Raw genomic sequence first — 21,914 nt, 5'->3', positions numbered from 1 at the left:
GTATTTTACTGTTTTTAGAACTCACCGTAATAAGCAACTGTACTTTTGGTTTAATGTATGACAGTATCCACTTTGTTTGTTTGTTCTGTTCCTGTATCTTGAAGAACAAACTTCAGTTTTTAACTAACCGTCATCTATCCAACCATTTTACACCGATTGTTAGGACATTTTCTTCATAAAAGTGTTCACAATTTAAGAGGAAAACAATTTTTAGTTTGCACAGGCCCATCAATGCGGGCGTGAATACTAGTCTTTATATTTTTGCAAATTGTTTTTTGATTTCAGTCCTCCATGAAATTATACTCCTTCCGTATCACCATTTCTTTACTGTTTATTTTTTGGGATGTCTCATCCAATTCTTTACATTTTAAAATTTATTATAAATAGTCAATGAGTCTCATCACTTTCCCATTTTTCCTCCCTTTTCACACTACCTTTACTCCACTATCTCCCTTTTATACATTATAAATCAATGGGTTCCACTACTCACCCATTTTTCTTTCTCTTTTTTCACTAGTTTATACATATTTATTAATCTCCGCGCCCAAAGCGAACATAAAGAGTAAAGAATTGGCTGACACTGATGGAGGATCATATTGCGGCTCCTTCAAATTTCTAACCACCCTAAACACAATCTTTACAAAACTAACCACCCTTTTTTTCACTTCACAAAACTAACCACCCTAAATTCCTCAAGCCACGGGCGAACACAGCAAAATAACCCTTCCATGTTCGACCCAGCCAAGGGCGAACACAGCATGAATATAGTTATCTGTTCGCCCTTGGCAAGGGCGAACATAGTTACTGCTCGGTCATACAGTCGTATGGTTTGTGCTGTTGAGGATGAACACGTCACTCTCTTTATATATTTACTTATTTAGGTAGGGGTTTACATTTTGTTTGTTAAAGCATATGATCTCCCGTGAAGAAATTTTATGAGAACTGCACGTGGAACGGTGTAAGCATGTATTTCCTCGGTTTCAATTTATATTTTCAATTTTAAAAAAAATATTTTAAATTAATTATCTATTTTAATTTTCAATACAAAATTATATTTTGAAAGTCAATTTTACTTCACATATCTCTTGTTTATATTTCTTAGATCAATCTTCTGTTATTTATAATTTTTTACTTTTTTTTGACAAAGTGAACATTCACTTTTCTTAAATTGTGGTTTTTTTGAAAGTAAAAAGTATACATTAATTTGACATAGATGGAGTATTTACTTCTTACTAGTGACATAGTTACTGCTAATCACAGCACACACAAAAGCGAGCAGGGAAATTTAGATAAATTTAAAAGTAAATTTAGAGAAATTTTAGAGAAATTTAAAAGTAATTTAAAGTACAAATGTCAAATTAAAAAATACATAATATAATATCATATCAATATTTCGAATATAATAAATAAATGAAAGCATAATGAAAGAAGCTAATTAGTTATGTTCGCCCGAAGAGAGGGCGAACATATAATGGGTTGTTTTGTAAATATTGAATTGATATTATTTTATTGATTAAAAATGTCATGAGTTGAAGTGATAATTGAGTAAATTTGTTTATATATAGTTAGAACTAAGGCCATACACATACTCGAACTTCTCATCTGCTCATACTAAAAACATCTCATGGACAAGCAGAAAAAATCTAGAAAGCTTGACGACGGGATGGAAGAATGGAGTTGTAAAAAAACGAGAAGACTTGTTTCAATTGCCATGGAAAGGGATGCGGAGAAGATGAAGTTTGCTACGGAGATGCGGTTGTTGGAGTATCGAGAAGCGAGACAGGGCAAACACTGGGTGCCGACTAAGGATGAGACCCATATTGAAGTTCTGCATGGAGTCGGTCGCCCGCTACGTGAATATCACTACAGAAAAGACCGGGATATAAATGATGCCTTCTTGAAAGGAAAGATCACGGATGAGGAAAGGATAGGTTTGCTGAGAGAAAGCTCGGCAGAATACGCTGCAAAAGTTAAAGTCATTGAGAAATCAAATTTTGATGCTTATGCAAAGCAGTTGTAATTTTGTTTGTGCTAAGTTTTTCCATTTTAATGTTTTCAAAAGAAATAATAAAGATGCATTTATTCTTACTTATATTTATTGGAATAAAATACAAATGATATTTGTCAATCAGAATCATTGGCACCGGTTGAGTCTTCGTCAGACATGTAGAAATCCGAAATGTAATTTGGATTTTCAAGCAGTGCACATTCTTCTTCGAAAGACATTTCTCTTCTGCTAGCAGTTGCCGAGTCTCTGGCCAACTGATACATGTACATACGACATCGGCGCAACAACATTCTGTTGTTCTCTTCCCTGATCTGCTCCACTCCTGCAATCACTTTCATTCGATATTCACCCCAACTACCCTGGAACCTATATTCCGGATAAATAGCTAGCGAGTCACGGGCCGGGAGTTTTGCACCTAGAGCTATAAGATCATTTCTCAACTGGTCGGATTCTTCAAGACGATGAGCCCACTCGCGCCGAACACCAGCATCCCATCGAGATCCATCACCGCTAGCTATACAACCGTTCAACTGTGGTCATCAACAAACTTGCTGATGAAATAAGTGACCTCAAATGGTCGCAGGCAGCGGAAGTGGCAGAAATGGAGACGAAGCATGCCGAAAGAGTAAGAAGAATGAGGAAGACCATGAAAGGTGATGGATCTCGATGGGATGCTGAGGATGTGTTATGTTATTCATGTTATGTGTTTGTCTTCCAATGCTGGTGTTCGGCGCGAATGGGCTCATCGTCTTGAAGAATCCGACCAGTTGAGAAATGATCTTATAGCTCTAGGTGCAAAACTCCCGGCCCGTGACTCGCTAGCTATTTATCCGGAATATAGGTTCCAGGGTAGTTGGGGTGAATATCGAATGAAAGTGATTGCAGGAGTGGAGCAGATCAGGGAAGAGAACAACAGAATGTTGTTGCGCCGATGTCGTATGTACATGTATCAGTTGGCCAGAGACTCGGCAACTGCTAGCAGAAGAGAAATGTCTTTCGAAGAAGAATGTGCACTGCTTGAAAATCCAAATTACATTTCGGATTTCTACATGTCTGACGAAGACTCAACCGGTGCCAATGATTCTGATTGACAAATATCATTTGTATTTTATTCCAATAAATATAAGTACGAATAAATGCATCTTTATTATTTCTTTTGAAAACATTAAAATGGAAAAACTTAGCACAAACAAAATTACAACTGCTTTGCATAAGCATCAAAATTTGATTTCTCAATGACTTTAACTTTTGCAGCGTATTCTGCCGAGCTTTCTCTCAGCAAACCTATCCTTTCCTCATCCGTGATCTTTCCTTTCAAGAAGGCATCATTTATATCCCGGTCTTTTCTGTAGTGATATTCACGTAGCGGGCGACCGACTCCATGCAGAACTTCAATATGGGTCTCATCCTTAGTCGGCACCCAGTGTTTGCCCTGTCTCGCTTCTCGATACTCCAACAACCGCATCTCCGTAGCAAACTTCATCTTCTCCGCATCCCTTTCCATGGCAATTGAAACAAGTCTTCTCGTTTTTTTACAACTCCATTCTTCCATCCCGTCGTCAAGCTTTCTAGATTTTTTCTGCTTGTCCATGAGATGTTTTTAGTATGAGCAGATGAGAAGTTCGAGTATGTGTATGGCCTTAGTTCTAACTATATATAAACAAATTTACTCAATTATCACTTCAACTCATGACATTTTTAATCAATAAAATAATATCAATTCAATATTTACAAAACAACCCATTATATGTTCGCCCTCTCTTCGGGCGAACATAACTAATTAGCTTCTTTCATTATGCTTTCATTTATTTATTATATTCGAAATATTGATATGATATTATATTATGTATTTTTTAATTTGACATTTGTACTTTAAATTACTTTTAAATTTCTCTAAAATTTCTCTAAATTTACTTTTAAATTTATCTAAATTTCCCTGCTCGCTTTTGTGTGTGCTGTGATTAGCAGTAACTATGTCACTAGTAAGAAGTAAATACTCCATCTATGTCAAATTAATGTATACTTTGATTACTTTCAAAAAAACCACAATTTAAGAAAAGTGAATGTTCACTTTGTCAAAAAAAAGTAAAAAATTATAAATAACAGAAGATTGATCTAAGAAATATAAACAAGAGATATGTGAAGTAAAATTGACTTTCAAAATATAATTTTGTATTGAAAATTAAAATGGATAATTAATTTAAAATATTTTTTTTAAAATTGAAAATATAAATTGAAACCGAGGAAATACATGCTTACACCGTTCCACGTGCAGTTCTCATAAAATTTCTTCATGGGAGATCATATGCTTTAACAAACAAAATGTAAACCCCTACCTAAATAAGTAAATATATAAAGAGAGTGACGTGTTCATCCTCAACAGCACAAACCATACGACTGTATGACCGAGCAGTAACTATGTTCGCCCTTGCCAAGGGCGAACAGATAACTATATTCATGCTATGTTCGCCCTTGGCTGGGTCGAACATGGAAGGGTTATTTTGCTGTGTTCGCCCGTGGCTTGAGGAATTTAGGGTGGTTAGTTTTGTGAAGTGAAAAAAAAGGTGGTTAGTTTTGTAAAGATTGTGTTTAGGGTGGTTAGAAATTTGAAGGAGCCTCATATTGCAGCCAATGCCGTCTTGGTTCCCTAGCTCCTTTTATCTCAATCTTGTGGAAACGAAAAGAGTGTTTCAGCATTTTTTAATTATAAAAAAATATTGCACTGTAATATTATTTGTTCTTTTAAAAAATACCCTTTTAAAAAAAATATACTCTCTTTTTTAATTCATTTTTAATTTTTTTTTTAGGATTTGCAAAATTATCATTTTTCTGAATTTTTAACAAATAAATTGTGTTGCAAACAAGTGTAACGGGAGAAGTTAACATAAAATGCAACATAGAGTAACTCCAAATTTTTTTAAAAAAAATTGCTTACACAACCGTTTTAGCCTAGGTGGAGGTGGCATTTAAGACACTCTCCCCCATTCAGTCTCCATCATCTCTCCCCCCTCTCTCCATTCTCTCTCCCTCTCGATCTCTCTCTCAAAACCTCCAGGGCTAACAACACTGTACGTACACATTCTTGTATATCTCTCCGTTTATATCTTGTTTGTAAGCATATGTATCTCCAGTCAATCCTGTTCTTGATTTCTACTTTTACCTCTGTTTATACATCGTCATTGATTCTTTTCTCTGTTTTCACTTTGCCTGATTTTGTTAGACTCTATTGAATAATATAAGTTTAATTGATGTATCCAGTTGCTATGTCCGCGAGGAGTTTGTGGCTGTATTTTACTCTTCTCGTCTTCTTAGCCCTAGGTCTCCAGGCTAGTGCTGAGACTGATGAACACGAAAGTATGTGACGACGTTTATTCATGTATTATCTCTCTTTGATTAGTTGTTGTTTAATATTTGCTTTTATAAGCGTAGTTCTTAATTCACTTTGTTGATATTCCTTATTCTCATATGTCACTTTGTTGAGATTGGGAGTGAATATTGATTTTATGAGCATAGTTCTTAATCGCTTTGTTGAGATTCTGATTTTATACAATGAGCACAAATTTGAGGTTAGGGGTACCGGTGTCAAGTAGATAACACTTCGTTAGTCAATGCGTTTTGGGTTTAGAAGTGCTAGACCAAAAGATTACCAGCATTCAGTAGACTTTTGAGTGTTTTGGCTTAATTATGCAGCCAAGTCACTGCAAGACCTGCACAGAACCCTGAATATTCCGTCACAGCTCAAGGGATGGAGGACATATGGCGGGGATCCATGTGCAGAATCATGGACAGGAGTTACCTGCAAGGGCTCATCAGTGGTTCAATTGTAAAAACTGTTACATACTCGTTTATGTTCTGCTCTGTTAACTTTAATAAAGCCATAAAAAAATAACATATATCATTGAATTGCAGAGAAATTCCTGGGCTTCAGCTTGGTGGTAACCTAGGGTACCGACTATCTGATCTTCGGAACTTGAAGAAGCTGTAAGTTGTTCTGGAAAACCAACTTGTAAAAATTTGAAGTGCTGATATTGTATATTTATCTTTTCTGGTTTATGTGAATATTTGTACCAGGGACATGAGTTCGAACCGGATTCAGGGTCCGATTCCATACGCCCTACCGGCTAATCTCACTTACTTGTAAGGAGTCTCCTTAATGATCATGTTATGCATTACATTTTTCTATTTCATATATTTCCCTCTCCTAATAGGAACCTAGCACACAATATGTTTAGCCAGAACCTGCCGTACTCCTTGACAAACATGAAGCATCTTCAGCTTTTGTAAGTTTATCGTTATCTGAAAATGGCAGAATTTGGCTCACTAGGATAGAATATGGTAATTTAACTATATGTATATATTTCGACAGAAATGTGAGCCACAACTCACTATCTGGACCAATTGGAGACGTTTTCACAGGACTGACAAACCTCAAAGAAATGTAATATTTCTTCACCTCTTGTAATTTTATTCGAGAAGTACTCCTAATAAAATAGTCTAAATGTGCAACATATAGTTTGAATGACAATTTAATGGCAGCTGCAGAACTACTCCCACTTGTATAACCAGTCCTTATTATCTTAGGACGTTTATTCTTATTTTAATATACTATCTGTAGTTGGAATAATTGATTCACATTTTATGAAATTCATAATCATGTCACAGGGATTTGTCATACAATAATTTCACTGGAGATCTACCCAGTTCATTTCAAGGCTTAATTAATTTGAGCAAATTGTGAGTTGTCCCTCCTCATTTCTTCAATTCTTATTATAAGTTCCAATTCAAAGAGGTTTCCCAATTTGCTGTCAATGGTCTGCAGGTTCTTAGAGAGCAATGGATTTACTGGATCTGTCACCCTTCTTTCTGAACTCCCTCTCTCAGATTTGTATGATTTAGATCATTTATTTACAAAGTATTTATTACGTATTTCATATTTTTGTTCTGTCAGCTCACTATATATGTCACCAGGGATATCCAAGATAACCACTTTAGCGGTGTAATACCACCTAGTTTCCGAGGAATACCTAATCTATGGTAAGAAGCATTATCTCCTAGGTTTTGTTTTTTTTTTCTTTTACAAGTACACAAGTAGATAAGTTGTATATCTTTAATCGTATTCATAGGTTAGGAGGAAACAGATTTCATAGAAGAACAGGTGATATACCTTGGTTTTTCCCCTGGTTTGACTTCACACCTCATATCACTAGTCCACCTCCACCATCTAACGAGGCAACGACTGCTACCAATGGTAGCAGTCCTCCATATTGTCCGAAAAAGGAGCAAAAGACAAAAGATTATGCTCCTGGTGCAATCATTTGTATCGTTTGTGGAGTCACTCTTTTCTTAGCAGCAATTCTTTTTGCTGTGGCCCGGATTAAGCAAAGGGTCGCAGCAGCAGTTTTCTTAGCTGCGGCCCGGATTCAGCAAAGGGGAAGAAGCCATAGACGGCAGGAGAGCAGTCCTGGCTCAGGTCAGTCTCTTCCAAGTACAGCCAGAGGTGAAATTGACATTTCTTCATCATGTCGTTTTTCGTTTTTCATGTTTTGATATTTCTGCTTCATGTCGTTTTTTATGTTCTATGTATGCTGTTTTAAGAGTTCTCTTCCACTGCTCCAGAGGAAAGCTCAGTACTACCTGATAGTTATTCTCCACGTGTGATTCAGAGGGGGACAACATCAAGTACAAGTCCCCGTGGACAAGTAAAAATTCAATCCAATATTTTTGTTACTTTAAGTTAGGTTTTTATGTCTCTGCTGGATAAAAAAATAAATTTATCATGCTCAGGCGTTCCAGACCCCAATATTGACCGAGACATCCGAAGGTCTGAAGTGGATAATGGATCATGAGATGGTAGAAAGATACCACACTGCAGCAGCTGCTGTCACTGAAGCTGATCCTGTAGAAAATCCATCCCACTCAAGAATCTGGCGCCTCTGGACAAAAAAAGGGGCGATGTTTTTAGCCAAACAGTAAGTTTGTAGAAAGGATCACAGACATATTAATGCTAGCTTGTGTATGTAGGAACATATTAGCATTCATAGATATGAATGCTTGCTTTCATTGATGATAGTGATACACAAGCTGCAGTGATTGTAAGGAAATTAACTATGTTACTCGTATGTTCAGCATGACACATCCCAGTGAACTTCATTTGACCGACCCTGTATTCTTAACTTTCGGCCAAAATTCTTAACTTTCGGCTTTTGGCTCTGTAGCTTATTTTGATATTTAAATTTCTTGTAAATGACTTAAAATGCCGCTGAAAAATACAATTTTGTGTACTTATAAATCACAAACAACTCATTCGTATTATTTATGTGAAGACTTTATAAGTCAGTCTACTCCGACTTATAATTTAAAATACGAAAAGTTGAAAATCTAACTCTTTTTAGTAATTTATTTTATTTTTAAATTTGATTTTATAAAATATAAAAGATCATTTTAAAAAATCAGCTCCTCCTTGTAATCAGCCTTACTAATTATTATTATTATTATATACATACATATATAAGTTAAAAAATTTAGAAAGCAAATCATCTTCCATAAAATAAAATAACTTGATCAAAATAATTCTTATAACTGTAAATAATTATATCTCAGTAATAATATTACAAAAAAAAAGATAAATGATTTTCCATCTCGGATGCTTTGCTATTGGCAGGTAACATAGACTTTTGTAGTTTTCTCACTTGCTTGATTATATTGTCAGGAGCTTAGTAGACAAAAATGTAGTCAGTTTCAACCGGAAAAATGAACTCAAGACAGCGGTGTTTGTTGTACACCTGCGGTTCAGTGTAATGCAAAATTGTCAAGTTTCTCTCCGCTCTTTTTTCTCGCACGGTACATGAATCATTATAGCATGTGAATCCAAATCACGTCACGCCTTGCTCACTTTCATATTATTTCAATTTCTAAACCTGTTCCGCAATCTCCATCCTATTCAACCCTCAGCAACATCCCAACTACAGTAACATATTACAAATAAACCAAATTACTGTTTGTTGACTTCGTATATATATATTTTACACATTAGTGGTTAAAATATATAAGTAGTCAAAATGATTGTCATTTTTATTTTTTAAACTCTGCACAATATTTACTTAGTGTTAAATTAACGGTTTAAAACCAGTGTTTGAGAAGTTGGTAATCGAACCTAATCGGCTGAGTTACAAATTTAGAGTTAATCGAAAATTAGAGATTAATTAATCAGAATGATTAATAGGGTGAAAATCGATATATTTTAATATCAAAATATTATTTAATGTTTATTTATTATTATATTAGTTATTTATTGATATTTATTATGTCATAAATTTTATAACTGTTCATATTTAAAGTGATATAGTAATTTAATTTTAACAATTTATTATATATATATATATAGGCCAACATTCCAGAGAGGGACTCCTTATATGGAGTTACATAGTGCGCCACTATAAATCTTCAATTTTTATTATAAATTCTGTTATAGAATACTAATAAAACGTGATTCTAATATAGAATACTATAAAATAAATCTATTTTAAGTAATTTAACACTTAAAATTTGATTAAAAAAAGTATATTTTCGAAACTGATTCTACAACAGAATAATTCTGGATGATTATTATTCTGTTATAGAATCATGTTGAGATATTGCATAATTTTAGATGATCTTTGGAATTAAAAAAATGTATAATTTCGTTTTCGGTTTAATAATCAAAATTTGCAATTATATTTTATAAAAAATATAATAAAATATATATTATGTATATATTTATAATGGTGTGCTACGTCACTCCATATAAGAGGGTATGCTATGGAGTGCTACCCTATATATATATATATATATATATATATATATATATATATATATATATATATATATATATATATATATATATATATTTCGATCTTTATTTAAAATAGAGTAAATTTCAAAGTTGTACCCAAAGTTTACACTGATTTTTAAAAAGTTGACCAGAGTTTCAAATTCTCAAAAAGATGGCCAAATTTTGGCTTCCCTTTTTAAAAGTGTGGCTCCCATTATATGTACATTTTTGAAAAGCGGACTGAAATTTGGCCAATTTTTTGAGAATTTGGAATGAACAAAAGGGTAAAAATGAGTTCCAAATTCTCATAAAAGTGGCTACATTTTGGTCCGCTTTTCAAAAATGTGGCTCCTGTCAGGCTCCCGTTAGGGACATTCAACGGGAGCCACACTTTTAAAAAGCGAAGTCAAAGTTTGGCCATCTTTTTGAGAATTTGGAACTCTAGCCAACGTTTTGAAAATCAATGTAAACTTTGACCACAACAGCCTAAAAGTTTCATGCTTCTATCGTTTGGAAAATGTTATTTCCCGTACTTTCTGGTGTTCCTAGGTTATCTTGGAAGATGGCAGTTTAGTACTCCCTCCTAACATTCACTTTTATTCGGGGTTTTTTTTGGACGCATGCTCGATTATATATTTTTTCAAAACTAGTAATATACCCGCTATTTCTAGATATCCTGTCATTAAAGACAATAATGGATTGTCGTTGCACTACACCCACTTTATACTCCTCTAACTCCTACTAATATTTTTGGTATGTATACAATTAATGGACAATCCTAAACATTCTACAAGTTAAATAGTGAAAAACACATTATTCTGTAAAACATGTTAAGTTGCTGAACATATTTACATATTACAGAACATATGCGTTCTACTTGTCGAACATAAATAATTTTTAATATTTTTAATGAAATAGTGATATTTATAGAATGTATTTCACAGAATAACAAGTTTCATACATTTTATAATGTTTTTATGCCATTTTATAGTTGCAGAATATACGTGGTCTACGGTACTACAGTAAATATGTGAACTACATGGAACTTAACTCTAATATTTATATAAAAATAATTTTAAACAAAGTTAGGAAACACATAAATTTAAAACACCGGAACGGTAAAGAATGTCATGATAATTCGAGATGCACTTTTATCTCGTGTCGACAAAGATATTTGTATGATTCAAATGTTACTTTCTTTTTAGCAGTGAAGCCTTATTTTTTGGGCCAGTCAGAAGTTTTTGCACCATTCACCTCCACAAGTCAGAGAGTGTGAACTACTCTCTCACAAACCAGAGTAATTATCTTTGTCAATGGTTGTACTGTACAATTTCAGTACTTGGATAGTAACCCTATCGAGTTTATTTGTTCAGTGGTTGACATGTACAAACAAGCAAACTTGAATGGTTTATTTAAATTTAAGCCTTACTCTTGTGTCATCTCACATGTTATTACGTCTTGTTCGTCTTAGAGCAAGTCCAAGAGTGTCCTAGTTGATGCCTCAAATATAATATAAAATATTATGTTCTAGTAATTTAGGACATACTTTACTAACTTGAACTCCAACAATGTGTCTTATTCTCACATTATGTTCAATATTTTATTATTAAAGATTCTCTTTCATCATTTAAGAATAATATAAAAATAGAGAGAGAAAGAGAGTATGATGAGAATTTATAATAAAATATTGAATAGGACAAGGTGAGATGTGTCCCAAAAATAGGGCTTGGGGAGGTTGTCTTAATGATATAAAGCATCACTAGGACATTGCTAGATCAATCACCCTAAATTATAACTTAGGACATGATACGGGCATCTTGAACTTGCTCTTAATAATGGCCGTTATGTCACCGATTTGAAATTGAGAAGCGCATGAAGCCCGCCAATCATGGTATGCATGTACGAGGACAAGTGGTCTTTTGTGGCCGTTTAGACCAGAGATAATGGCACAAACAAACTATTCGGCCGGGGAATTTAGTCGAAATTCAGATTATATTGTATATAATCGGATTCAAATTCTAGTAATGAAGTAAAAGACAAACAAGTTGATTCATGAGATTTAGAATTGCACACTCGATTGTAATTATTCACACCGATATGAGTGAACATATATTATACGGTTACGAGATTACAAATTTATACAATGCAAATAATGTTATCATGTACTTGTATCTTAATAATTCGAATAATTTGGGTTCAAGGACAAGGAGGAGGATAAGAGATGCGGTCCAAAAATACTACAAATTCTTTTCGCAAAGTTGGAAATTATATAATTGTATACTTATATACAATAAGCCTAAAGGGATAATTTGATCGCATGGTTCTATCGTCCAAAACTTATCATCTGTTGGATCGTATATTAAACAAATAAGCACCGTTAGATTAGAAAAAAATCAACTTTTATTTTATAAGGCAACTGATAGCTATTTGCATATGATTTTTTTTCTGAATCCAAAACAAATTTTGTGTTTCATGTGTTTATGATTTTCTTTAATGTAAAATAAATATTTTCTACCATTTTATTTGAAGAATAATATAAATCACACCATCTGTTTCAAAAATGACTACAATATGCTTACGTTATCTAATTTATTCATCACTTAAAATATATATGATATACGGTTCCTAGAACTTGTTTAGTTTAATTTAAAATTGTAATTTATAATTCAACATGTCGAGAGTTTAATCTATTTGTTTAATTAATTTTAAATCGATTTCTGATTTTTTACAAAAATAAATATTTTTTCAATAAAGTAATTTTAAATCTAGTACGTAGAACAAACAGCCTGCTAGACTGTACATGAATCAAGTAATCAACCGATACCTGATTTTTAAATTTGATAAGCATTGTTAGAGTGGTTCATATTAAGAAATGAACAAGTTGAAAGTAATTGCGCGATTAATGGTGAATGCTAAGATAATCAATATGTAGGCAAAATGTGCACGTTATGTAAACTACAGATACGCAGCTACTGCTACTCTACTCTCCACTGTGTTTTTGTTTCTTCTCAGTTGTTCATTTCACGTGAGTGGTTAGAATTATTGACTTAATAATCAGTCAATGTATTAAAAACTGTTTATGCTGTCGCTTCTAAGACTAATCATACGTTTTACCCCTTGTCCCTCTCATTTCTTTACAGTTACTATTTTGGGATGTCTCTCTCATTTCTTTACATTTCCATCATTACACCTACTATCTTCCCTCACTATCTCATATTTAACGATAAAAACTACTATTACACCCACTACTTTCCTCCACTATCTTAAATCTATTATTAAATATTGATGGGTCCCACCATTTTACCCACTTTTCATCTAACTTTACTCATTTTTCATATGGTCTCTGTGTCCTCCTCCAATGTAAACAATTGAGGGGACGGAGGGAGTAACTTGTTATTGCAATTGCATACAACTCATGCACGTGCTTTTCCTCCCTGTATTGCATTTTGATGTCACAGCAAAATTTCTAAAATTAGACGGGTACGTTGTATCCTTTGCATACGTATTTTAAAATTCATCGACTTGTATAATGAGATAATTTGTTTTTTTATATGTTTTACAAATAAAAATTTAAAATAAAATATTGTTTTTGCTAATGAGAATTTAAATATAAAAATTTTATTAATGAAAGAAGACTTTTTAAATAAATTTTAAAAATAAGTGGTCATTACACATTAAATTATGTCCCAATCAACTAATTCATTAATCTAGGAGGAAGGGAACATATATGACGGCCGGATCATAATAATGGTATGTGAGGATATATTATTAACAGGAAAAAGTTGATTAATAATTTTTGATGAGGGTCGATTCATCGTAATTCAATAAAAAAAATTGACTCATTTTATGATTTACTCTGTTAAATATTTTTTTCAGCAAATATATCTGTACTATACTAAGCCAACATGAATATAATTTGTAGTCGTGCAAATTTTTGGTTTGATTATGTTTGTTTGATTTGATACTCTTTCTATAGAATTAGAAATCTACAATATATCAAGATTGTTAAACAATTTTAAATACTAAAAACTCTCATCTTGTATTAGACAAAAACTTTATCATTATCCTTTTAAATTTAATTTATAATTAGTTGAAAAAAAGTGAAACTATTATTAATAACATATATTAATACTAATAAATACTTATAAATAGATGTATACTTATAAAAGACAAATTGAAAGTCAAATAAAAAATTATATAAATAAGTGTGAATATTCTTAACTAATATTCTTTTTCTTATAAATAAAAAATAAAGAATTATATACTCGAGCACGGGTTAAAGGCTAGTATTACTAATAATAGAAAGTTTTCATCTCACAGCTGCAAACCAAAAAACTCAGCAAAGAGTTGTTGATCAATGTTGAGTCATTAGACTCGCTACAAAACACAAACATACCGATTACCGAGGCATCAGCCCAGTCCAAAACAGGTGAAGAAATGTTCAAGCCCACCTCCCGAGTGAAGACCTCAAGATACAATGTTCATGTCAATGGGCTCAACATTAGATTTGAAAAAGCCTATACTCATACTGGCCATATAATATTAGTGCTAGGCTGAGAGAACAATGAACAAGGAGACTCTGCTTTTCATTTACTGATGGATTATTATTTTATGTGTATTGAAAACAAGTCTATCCAAGCAATGTTGAGAATGGCACGTAGAACTAGGCAGTGAGGCATTACTCGTCCCTTTTACATTCAATTCCCAGCCATTCCCGCTGACCTTGAGCTCCATTGCAAACTTTGTATGTCAACATACTTGTCCTGGAACCTAGCTGTCTTCACCAAGTCTGCAACTCTCAGTATTTACTCCTGCGCCTGCTGTTTGATTGTGGTTAGAAGATGCACATTAGTCGAGGCACGCATTTATGCAACTACATGGAGTATTTGTTTTCTCCACTCTTGTCCTTAAAAAGAGTACAATGTCGAGTAGAAGTCAGTAAGAAAAAATGATGAGAAGAAATGCAGTTAGTTTTACTCTAGTAACACTGATTCTTGTTTGTTGTGCTCTTGGAGAGGCCATTAGGCCCATTACTACTCAACATCATACTGAAGAAGAAGAGAAAAGATCAAGAAACAGAAGCACGCGGAGCAGAAATAGAGGAGGTGGTAGTAGAGGTAGAAGTAGAGGAAGAGGAAGATCATCACCATCACCATCAGGATCAAGAAACCGAGGACGAGGAAGATCAGCATCACCATCAAGTGATTGTGATCCATTGTACAGCTATTTATATGGTAGTTGTGGACAATGGCCTTTCTCTCGTGATCAATCTCCTGATAACCCTTTTAACCCTTCCCCCAGAAGAGCCAGCAGCCCTCCCAATCCTCCCCCATTAGTCATCCCTTCTCCACCACCTTTGGTTCCTGTAATTCCCCCACCACTTCCCCCTTCATCCCCCCCTCCAGTAGCCGCAGCTCCGCCAGTAATCCCACCACCTTCTCCCCCACTTATAATCGCATCGCCCCCTCCATCAATCCCCTCCCCTCCACCACCAACTCCATCGCCACCTCCTCCATCCCCCCCACCCCCTTCCCCTCCCCCGCCGTCACCCCCACCGCCACCACTAGTCCCCTCCCCCCCACCCCCAGTCCCCTCCCCTCCACCACCTGATCTCCCCCCTTTCGTATTCCCACCACCACCAACACCCCCATCACCACCATTCTTCCCATGGCCCTGGCTCTCACCACCTCCATCCGACACTCCCTCATTCCCCTTCTTTTCCCCACCTGCAATCCCTGATTTCCCACCAGCACCACCTCTAGTCCCCATCTTTTCACCCCCGATAAACGACTTCTTCTTCCCACCACCTGATCAACCAATTAGCAATACCCCCACACCTCTTGTCCCCATTTTTCAACCACCCTCTCAAGATCAATTTCCACAGCCACAAACACCTCTTGTTCCACAAGATCCTCCTCAATTTCCACTTCCTCAGGCTCCTGATTTTGTCTTCCCCCCTCCCATGGTTCCAGTACAACAACAACCTCAACCCTTTTTCTCTACGCCTCCAGACTTTTCGTCGAATGAGCCGTCAGATCCATCACCATTTCCTTTCTTCCCTCCCCAGCAAAACAAGTAAGATGCATACTCTGCGGCTCCACATCTCAATGTGCCTTCCTAACGTCGACTATAATTCAAATGTATCAGTCATTGTTTTGTTACATAACTTTTGTAAGCTGGCTATCCAAAATCTAAGCCAGTTATGAATTGTAATTCTCCCATATATAGTTAAAGTTTCTGCATGCTTACTAGACCTCATGAAGCCTCTTCCCGGTAAGAAACAAATATCCACAACTTAAAAAACAAAATATATTGCACACCAAGATCAAAAGATTATTTGAACCATCGTCACTATTTTACGCTTTCTTCCAATTATCTCAATTGCCAGAACAGAACAGCCATTGTTCCCCAGCATCTTCTGTCGGAAGCCCAGTTCATTGTCTCATTTAAGCAAGCATCACTTGTCGAACTATTCAGCCCAGCAGCAGGCAAATTCTACACTGCAACAGAAAAAAATCATCTAAAAAGACTAAGAGCAGTGAATAAAATCTTATGATTGTAAAGAATTCACTGCCAGAGGATGCAAAGGATTCCAGGTCCAGGGGACATTTAGGCATCTCTGCATTATATTTTCTTTGATTGGTAGTGATTCATAACAATCGATTATTAGTAATATATGTCCGCTCAATTATAATGTGGCGCCCCAAACATATGATGCACGATTCTAAGGACCGGGACCTTTTTTTCATTCCATCAAACAAAAAACACAAATTTTATTTTATCTTTTTAATTTTATTTGAGTAAAGTAGCTTGGTTGTACAGAGCAATACTATTGAAGTCATTGTAGTTAGTAGTTACTAATACTGCAACCTTGAAGATGAATACAATGTAAAGCATGATTTAGATGTTGTATTGCTTAAAAAATGATTTGATGTGTCCGCATGAGACATATCATAAGTCTTTTCTTATTCTAGTTTTGGTCCTGCGGAACATTTTTCAAGCTTAAAATACAACTAGCGTATACTATAATTTTATCTTTGAGCTTTCGTGGACAACTTGACAGGAAGAAGATCACCAAAAGAAACAAACAAACAAGAGAAATAATACATGAAAATTCACATAAGTTAAGTTGAGAGGATCCACCTTTTACTCGTTATGGACTATAATCAGGAATTAGGAGGATGCATTCGGCTCCTTATATAGAGGTTCTAACTCGTAAATTTAGACTAGCTGAATCCGGGTAAATGTTGGCTCGATTAAGTGTAAAATTATATGAGCTGGTTCGCTCGACTCTTTAAAACCGGCTCGTTTAGCTAAATGAGCCGGTTCGGCTCAACTCGTGAAATTAAACGAGTCGAGTTCCAGCAAATGTTTAGGCTTGATTAGTTAAACGAGCCGGCTCGACTCAATTAAATTTGGCTCGAATTAGGCTCAACTCGAAACTCGACCAGCTCGACTCGAATTACAACCTGTATATATATAGAACCTCTTTGCACAAATTATAAGTCAGGTTTAACTTTTTTTTTTAGTTATTACAAGATCGAGTCCATAAGACCAGGCAATAGAAAATTCAGTAGCGCTTAGCTGTATGTACAAAGATAAGATATTATTATTTGATTTACACGTCCCGAAACTGCGGTTCGTGTAATATTCTCAATTCTATATTTTAATTCGCCAATATACATGCGGCAACATAATATTGTCATTTACGTAAATTACGCCTGAAAAATATTTATTTTCGCAGAGTACTATGGTCACGGTGAAAAGTTTTTTTCTTAAAATTATTCAATACTCCACTGGTATCCTTGACTATGTTAAAATATTTCAATTTCTGTTTAGCAATACACTTGTAGCTCGAATAGTTGGCCGTATTTTTGGATGCACCGAAAAGATTAACAAAGAGGCCGTTACATTATTTAATTAACCGAGAGAGAAAGAGAGAGAACGAGGGAGAGAGATGCACGTAATGCCGAAACAGAGTATTCACTCCCACGACTAACTGCCTTTGCATACACATACACGCGTTCAAATCATGCTTATATATATATTTTTACACTCCCCCTACACATCAACAGCCTGCCCATGACCGCGTAAACGATTCTATTCGGCCTTCTTTGTTTTTATTACCAACACTCAACTCAACAAACTCAACAAGTTTCATCATGTTCTGCAATAACCGAATCTCTCTCCAACTTGCTCTGCTTCTCCTCGTGTTTTCAGCCCTCTTTTCATTCTCTCATCAAGCTTCAGGTATCTCAACAATGCTGCGTTGAAACTCAACTGTTTGTTTTTTGTTCACTCAGAATAATTTATTTTGTTTTGCTTTTTTCAGGGGTGGTTTACGAGAATGAGGATAATTTGGTCTCATGGCCAAGTAGAAGGAGTGTGGCTGAGGATGCCACAGGTGTTAGCAACTCATCGTTGATACTGGCTGAGAAAAGAACTTACAGAAAAGACCCTTCTGACAGTTTTAAGTACTATAAACGTGGATGGAACATAAGTGAAAAGCATTACATTTATGTATGTTTCTCACCTTTCAAACCCTGATCATGTTATTTTTTTCGCAATTAATACTAGTTTTGATTAGTACTTACAGCTTATTTGATCTCTAGTGCATTACTTTGCTTTGTATCTTGTTTTATTTACCTTTCAGTTATCGCCTAGTTCGCCACCTCGATTTCTTCTGTACTTGGTACCTGTAGTTTGTGTACTTGATCATATTGTTTCCCTTTGAAGAATTAATGTTTCCTTTAAATTCTATGTTTGAAAATTTGGCTTGATGTATATTTCTTCTGAGCATTGTTTAGCAATTAGTAACTTTGGTTTTGAGGATTTTCTGACTTTGATATGTCATATTAATACAGTCTGTGGCTTTTACTGCGGCTCCTTTGTTCCTCATTGCTGCGCTCTGGTTTGTGGGATTTGGCTTGTGTTTATTGATCCTGTGTATGTGCTTTTGCTGCTGCCAGAAACGTCCTTATGGCTATTCTCGGACTGCTTATGCCCTTTCTCTTATCTTTCTCTCAATATTCACCGCTGCAGCTATGTAATTCTCTTTCTCTCCATATCCATAGAGGAAAACATGTTTACATTATTAATGTGTAGCTGATTTTTTCACTTCTTCTCAGTGCCGGCTCGGTCGTTTTATACACTGGACAGGGAAAATTTCATATGACCACAACCGACACTGTGAATTTTGTTGTTAACAAATCAGACACTACAGTTGAAAATCTTCAGAATGTGTCGGGCTATCTTGCAGCAGCTAAACGGATTAGATTAAACCAATTTGTCCTACCTCCAAGTATCCAGAATAGCATTGACAGTGTTGAGACTAAGATCAACTCTTCTTCTGCAACTCTTGAACATGAGACAAAAAAGAATTCAAATGATATACAAAATGTGCTGGATGCAGTGTATGTTCTTTATCACTTTTCTTCATTTCCCCAAATCTATTAAGGTTTTTATATGTTATTAATTACCTTGCACTCTGCAGGCGTCTTGCTCTTGTGATAATTGCTGCTGTAATGCTTCTTGTGGCGTTTCTTGGTTTTCGTAAGCATATATATTTTCGTCTTTCTTTCTAATGTCCCCATTCAAATTGTGGTATCATTCATCTCATTTCTTGCTATTTTGTGCAGTATTCTCAATTTTTGGCATGCAGTATCTTGTTTATATGTAAGTGATAACAAGACTGAAAAGCTTTAATAGATTTCTGTATGATACTTTACAGTGCAGTTTACTGAAAGTGCATCCCTGTTTGTGAACTTTTTCAGTCTGGTGATCATAGGATGGGTTCTTGTGACACTCACATTTATCCTGTGTGGCATATTCCTCGCTCTCCACAAGTATGTCTTTGATTAATCTCTTTATCATTTTGGCTAATTGTGAACTTTTACTAAATATCGAAGTACATATGTTGGAATGTCAAAGATCTGGATATTTCAGATGTACATGGTTAAGAGAGGTTGATCAAAATTGTAAGGCATGAAACTAGGGGTATAAAGATATAGCTGCTTAGGTGGAATGTTATCTCTCTCTGTTCATGTGTTACTAATGGAACATAAGTGCTCGTTAAATATAATCAAGTGGAGTTGTTAATTTTTCTAAAATAAACAGTCAAGTGGATTTGCAGAGTAATAAGAGTCTTCGATGCACATGAATACAAATTAGGGAACTTTTACTGAGTAAGAGTTGTTTATGATAGGAGTTTTAGTTTGTTCTAATATTTTCTTTTCCTTATATTTGAAGTGCGACTGGAGACACCTGTGTGGCAATGGATGAGTGGGTTAAGAACCCTACAGCGCATACAGCTTTAGATGACATATTGCCATGTGTTGAACCTGCAACTGCTCAAGAAATATTATCTGAAAGCAAGAATGTTACCTTTCAATTGGTTGTAGCAGTGAACCAGATCATCGTCAATCTTTCAAACGTTGATATACCATATGGTCTACCTTTCTCATATAACCAATCTGGCCCTTTGGTGCCTGTCCTGTGTAATCCATTCAATCCTGACCAAACAGATCGAAAATGTACTGCTGGTGAGGTTCAGCTTAGCGATGCAGCGCAGGTAAATTTCAAAGCAACGTTTCATGTTGTACAGTGAGCTAGAATTTACTAGTACTTAGCAATGGTGAAACAGAAGCTCGTTGGAGCTTGATCAAGTAACTTTATTTTTATGCTTCCAACTTATTAAACTTTTGATCTTTATTGATTTGTTTTCGGTAATTGCAGGTTTGGAAAAATAACATATGTGAAGTTTCAGGAGACCATTGTATCTCAGTGGGACGTCTGACTCCTAGTATGTATGACCAAATGGTTGCTGCTACTAATGTGAGTTACGGACTATATCAATACGGTCCATTTCTTGCTGATTTACTGGATTGTAGCTTTGTTCGCGATGCCTTCATGGGGATACAAGATGAGTACTGCCCAGATTTGAGGCTATACAGCAGATGGGTCTACATCGGACTGGCATTGGCCTCAGGTTCAGTAATGCTTTCTTTAATTTTCTGGGTACTGTATGCAAGAGAGAGGCGGCACCGGAAATACACCAAACTCATCAGAAACTCCTCCGCACCAAATTCATTCGAAGAGAAAGGACGGCCTTAAAGTATCTTTTTGTATATTGCAAGGAAACTAGGTAAATTATTTGTACAGAAGAATTAGAACATCATTCATTGAATCATTTGTCCTAACACAAGAATGATCAGTTTCTTTATTAGTTCATCAAGATATGATGTTTCTATATTTATGTGATTATGAAGTCAAAGAGGCATCAGGTTCTTTAAACTCATTACACAATGACAGTTGGCTGTTGACACAAAATCACTGTGGGGAAATAATGATTATACTGTGGTAAAAAACAAAATGTAGTGAAATACTCTAACGGTTTGTCGGTGTGTGCCCATGGGCACATGCTATGTCGCGCTTAGCATGTGCCCATGGAAAAACCGATACTCTAATGCTCTGTGGTTTATAAAAAGTGTAGCACAAGGTTTAGTTGAATACATGGGCACCTAATCCTGGATCAACTGAGCAAAAACATGCTACTGAGCCTTGTTTTCTGTGTGCTTGCTTCAATTATTTGAATTCAATCGCACCTTGTTTTCTACACACAGAGATTGATCATGCACACAATTTTCAATATTTAACTGTTCCAAACTTAGACCAGACGACCCAGATTTATAAAGAAGTGCATGCAGAGGGACACTTGATCAATGGCTTCCAAATCGAGATCTTCTTCATTTGCATCCGGGCGTGCATGTCTCTGCTCTCCAACCACCCATCCGGGGTCCTTCCGGTGCAGCCGTCACAGGACTTGGAGATTCAGCTCCAGCGCAAGATCATCATCATCATTATCATGCACGGCCAAGAATAACAGATCAGTGGAGTGTGCATCCTCAGTATCTAACTCGTCGTCTTCGAAGATGAACCAGCTTCTGAAAGCATTCTTGTTGCAGATCATTAGGCCATCCAGACATAATCTTCAAAGGAGGGGGATATTTCGACCCAAACCCACCCGGTTCTGCAACACCTCTGCTTGTACTCAAACTAAAGGCCTCTCTGTTTCTTAATTTATTTATTTCTAGCTGC

The 21,914-nt window shown here is 35.4% G+C and overlaps 3 protein-coding genes across 7 annotated transcripts; all 3 read left to right on the top strand.

Moving 5' to 3' along the window:
• The first annotated feature begins 4,940 nt into the window (after positions 1–4,940).
• Positions 4,941–8,163, top strand: LOC108193725 (protein STRUBBELIG-RECEPTOR FAMILY 2). Of its 4 annotated transcripts, none has more exons than XM_017360527.2 (13): positions 4,941–5,076; positions 5,267–5,362; positions 5,699–5,831; positions 5,918–5,989; positions 6,080–6,145; positions 6,217–6,288; positions 6,375–6,446; positions 6,671–6,742; positions 6,828–6,893; positions 6,977–7,042; positions 7,132–7,478; positions 7,625–7,707; positions 7,793–8,163. In XM_017360527.2, the coding sequence occupies exons 2-13, from the start codon at positions 5,272–5,274 to the stop codon at positions 7,979–7,981; spliced, it is 1,329 nt and encodes a 442-aa protein (XP_017216016.2). In that variant the 5' UTR covers positions 4,941–5,076; positions 5,267–5,271; the 3' UTR covers positions 7,982–8,163. The 4 variants fall into 4 exon arrangements, with proteins under 4 accessions (XP_017216016.2, XP_017216015.2, XP_017216014.2 ...); XM_017360526.2 differs by having other exon boundaries at positions 7,604–7,707; XM_017360525.2 differs by having other exon boundaries at positions 7,132–7,505.
• Positions 8,164–14,423: 6,260 nt separating this feature from the next.
• LOC135147739 (leucine-rich repeat extensin-like protein 3) lies at positions 14,424–16,073 on the top strand. Its single transcript, XM_064081047.1, has one exon. The coding sequence runs from the start codon at positions 14,767–14,769 to the stop codon at positions 15,895–15,897; it is 1,131 nt and encodes a 376-aa protein (XP_063937117.1). The 5' UTR covers positions 14,424–14,766; the 3' UTR covers positions 15,898–16,073.
• Positions 16,074–17,883: 1,810 nt separating this feature from the next.
• On the top strand, positions 17,884–21,620 carry LOC108194132 (uncharacterized). 2 transcript variants are annotated; one of them, XM_064082334.1, is made up of 10 exons: positions 17,884–18,068; positions 18,151–18,338; positions 18,683–18,864; positions 18,947–19,231; positions 19,312–19,370; positions 19,457–19,493; positions 19,592–19,663; positions 20,067–20,388; positions 20,553–20,961; positions 21,488–21,620. In XM_064082334.1, the coding sequence occupies exons 1-9, from the start codon at positions 17,981–17,983 to the stop codon at positions 20,928–20,930; spliced, it is 1,611 nt and encodes a 536-aa protein (XP_063938404.1). In that variant the 5' UTR covers positions 17,884–17,980; the 3' UTR covers positions 20,931–20,961; positions 21,488–21,620. The 2 variants fall into 2 exon arrangements, with proteins under 2 accessions (XP_063938404.1, XP_017216525.1); XM_017361036.2 differs by lacking the exon at positions 21,488–21,620 and having other exon boundaries at positions 20,553–21,096.
• Positions 21,621–21,914: the final 294 nt, after the last annotated feature.

The sequence above is a fragment of the Daucus carota genome, chromosome 7 (genome assembly GCF_001625215.2).
Source record: "Daucus carota subsp. sativus chromosome 7, DH1 v3.0, whole genome shotgun sequence".
NCBI lineage: Eukaryota > Viridiplantae > Streptophyta > Magnoliopsida > Apiales > Apiaceae > Daucus > Daucus carota.
The sequence above is the reverse complement of the archived record's forward strand: the minus strand, read 5'-3'. Positions and strand labels throughout refer to the sequence as shown.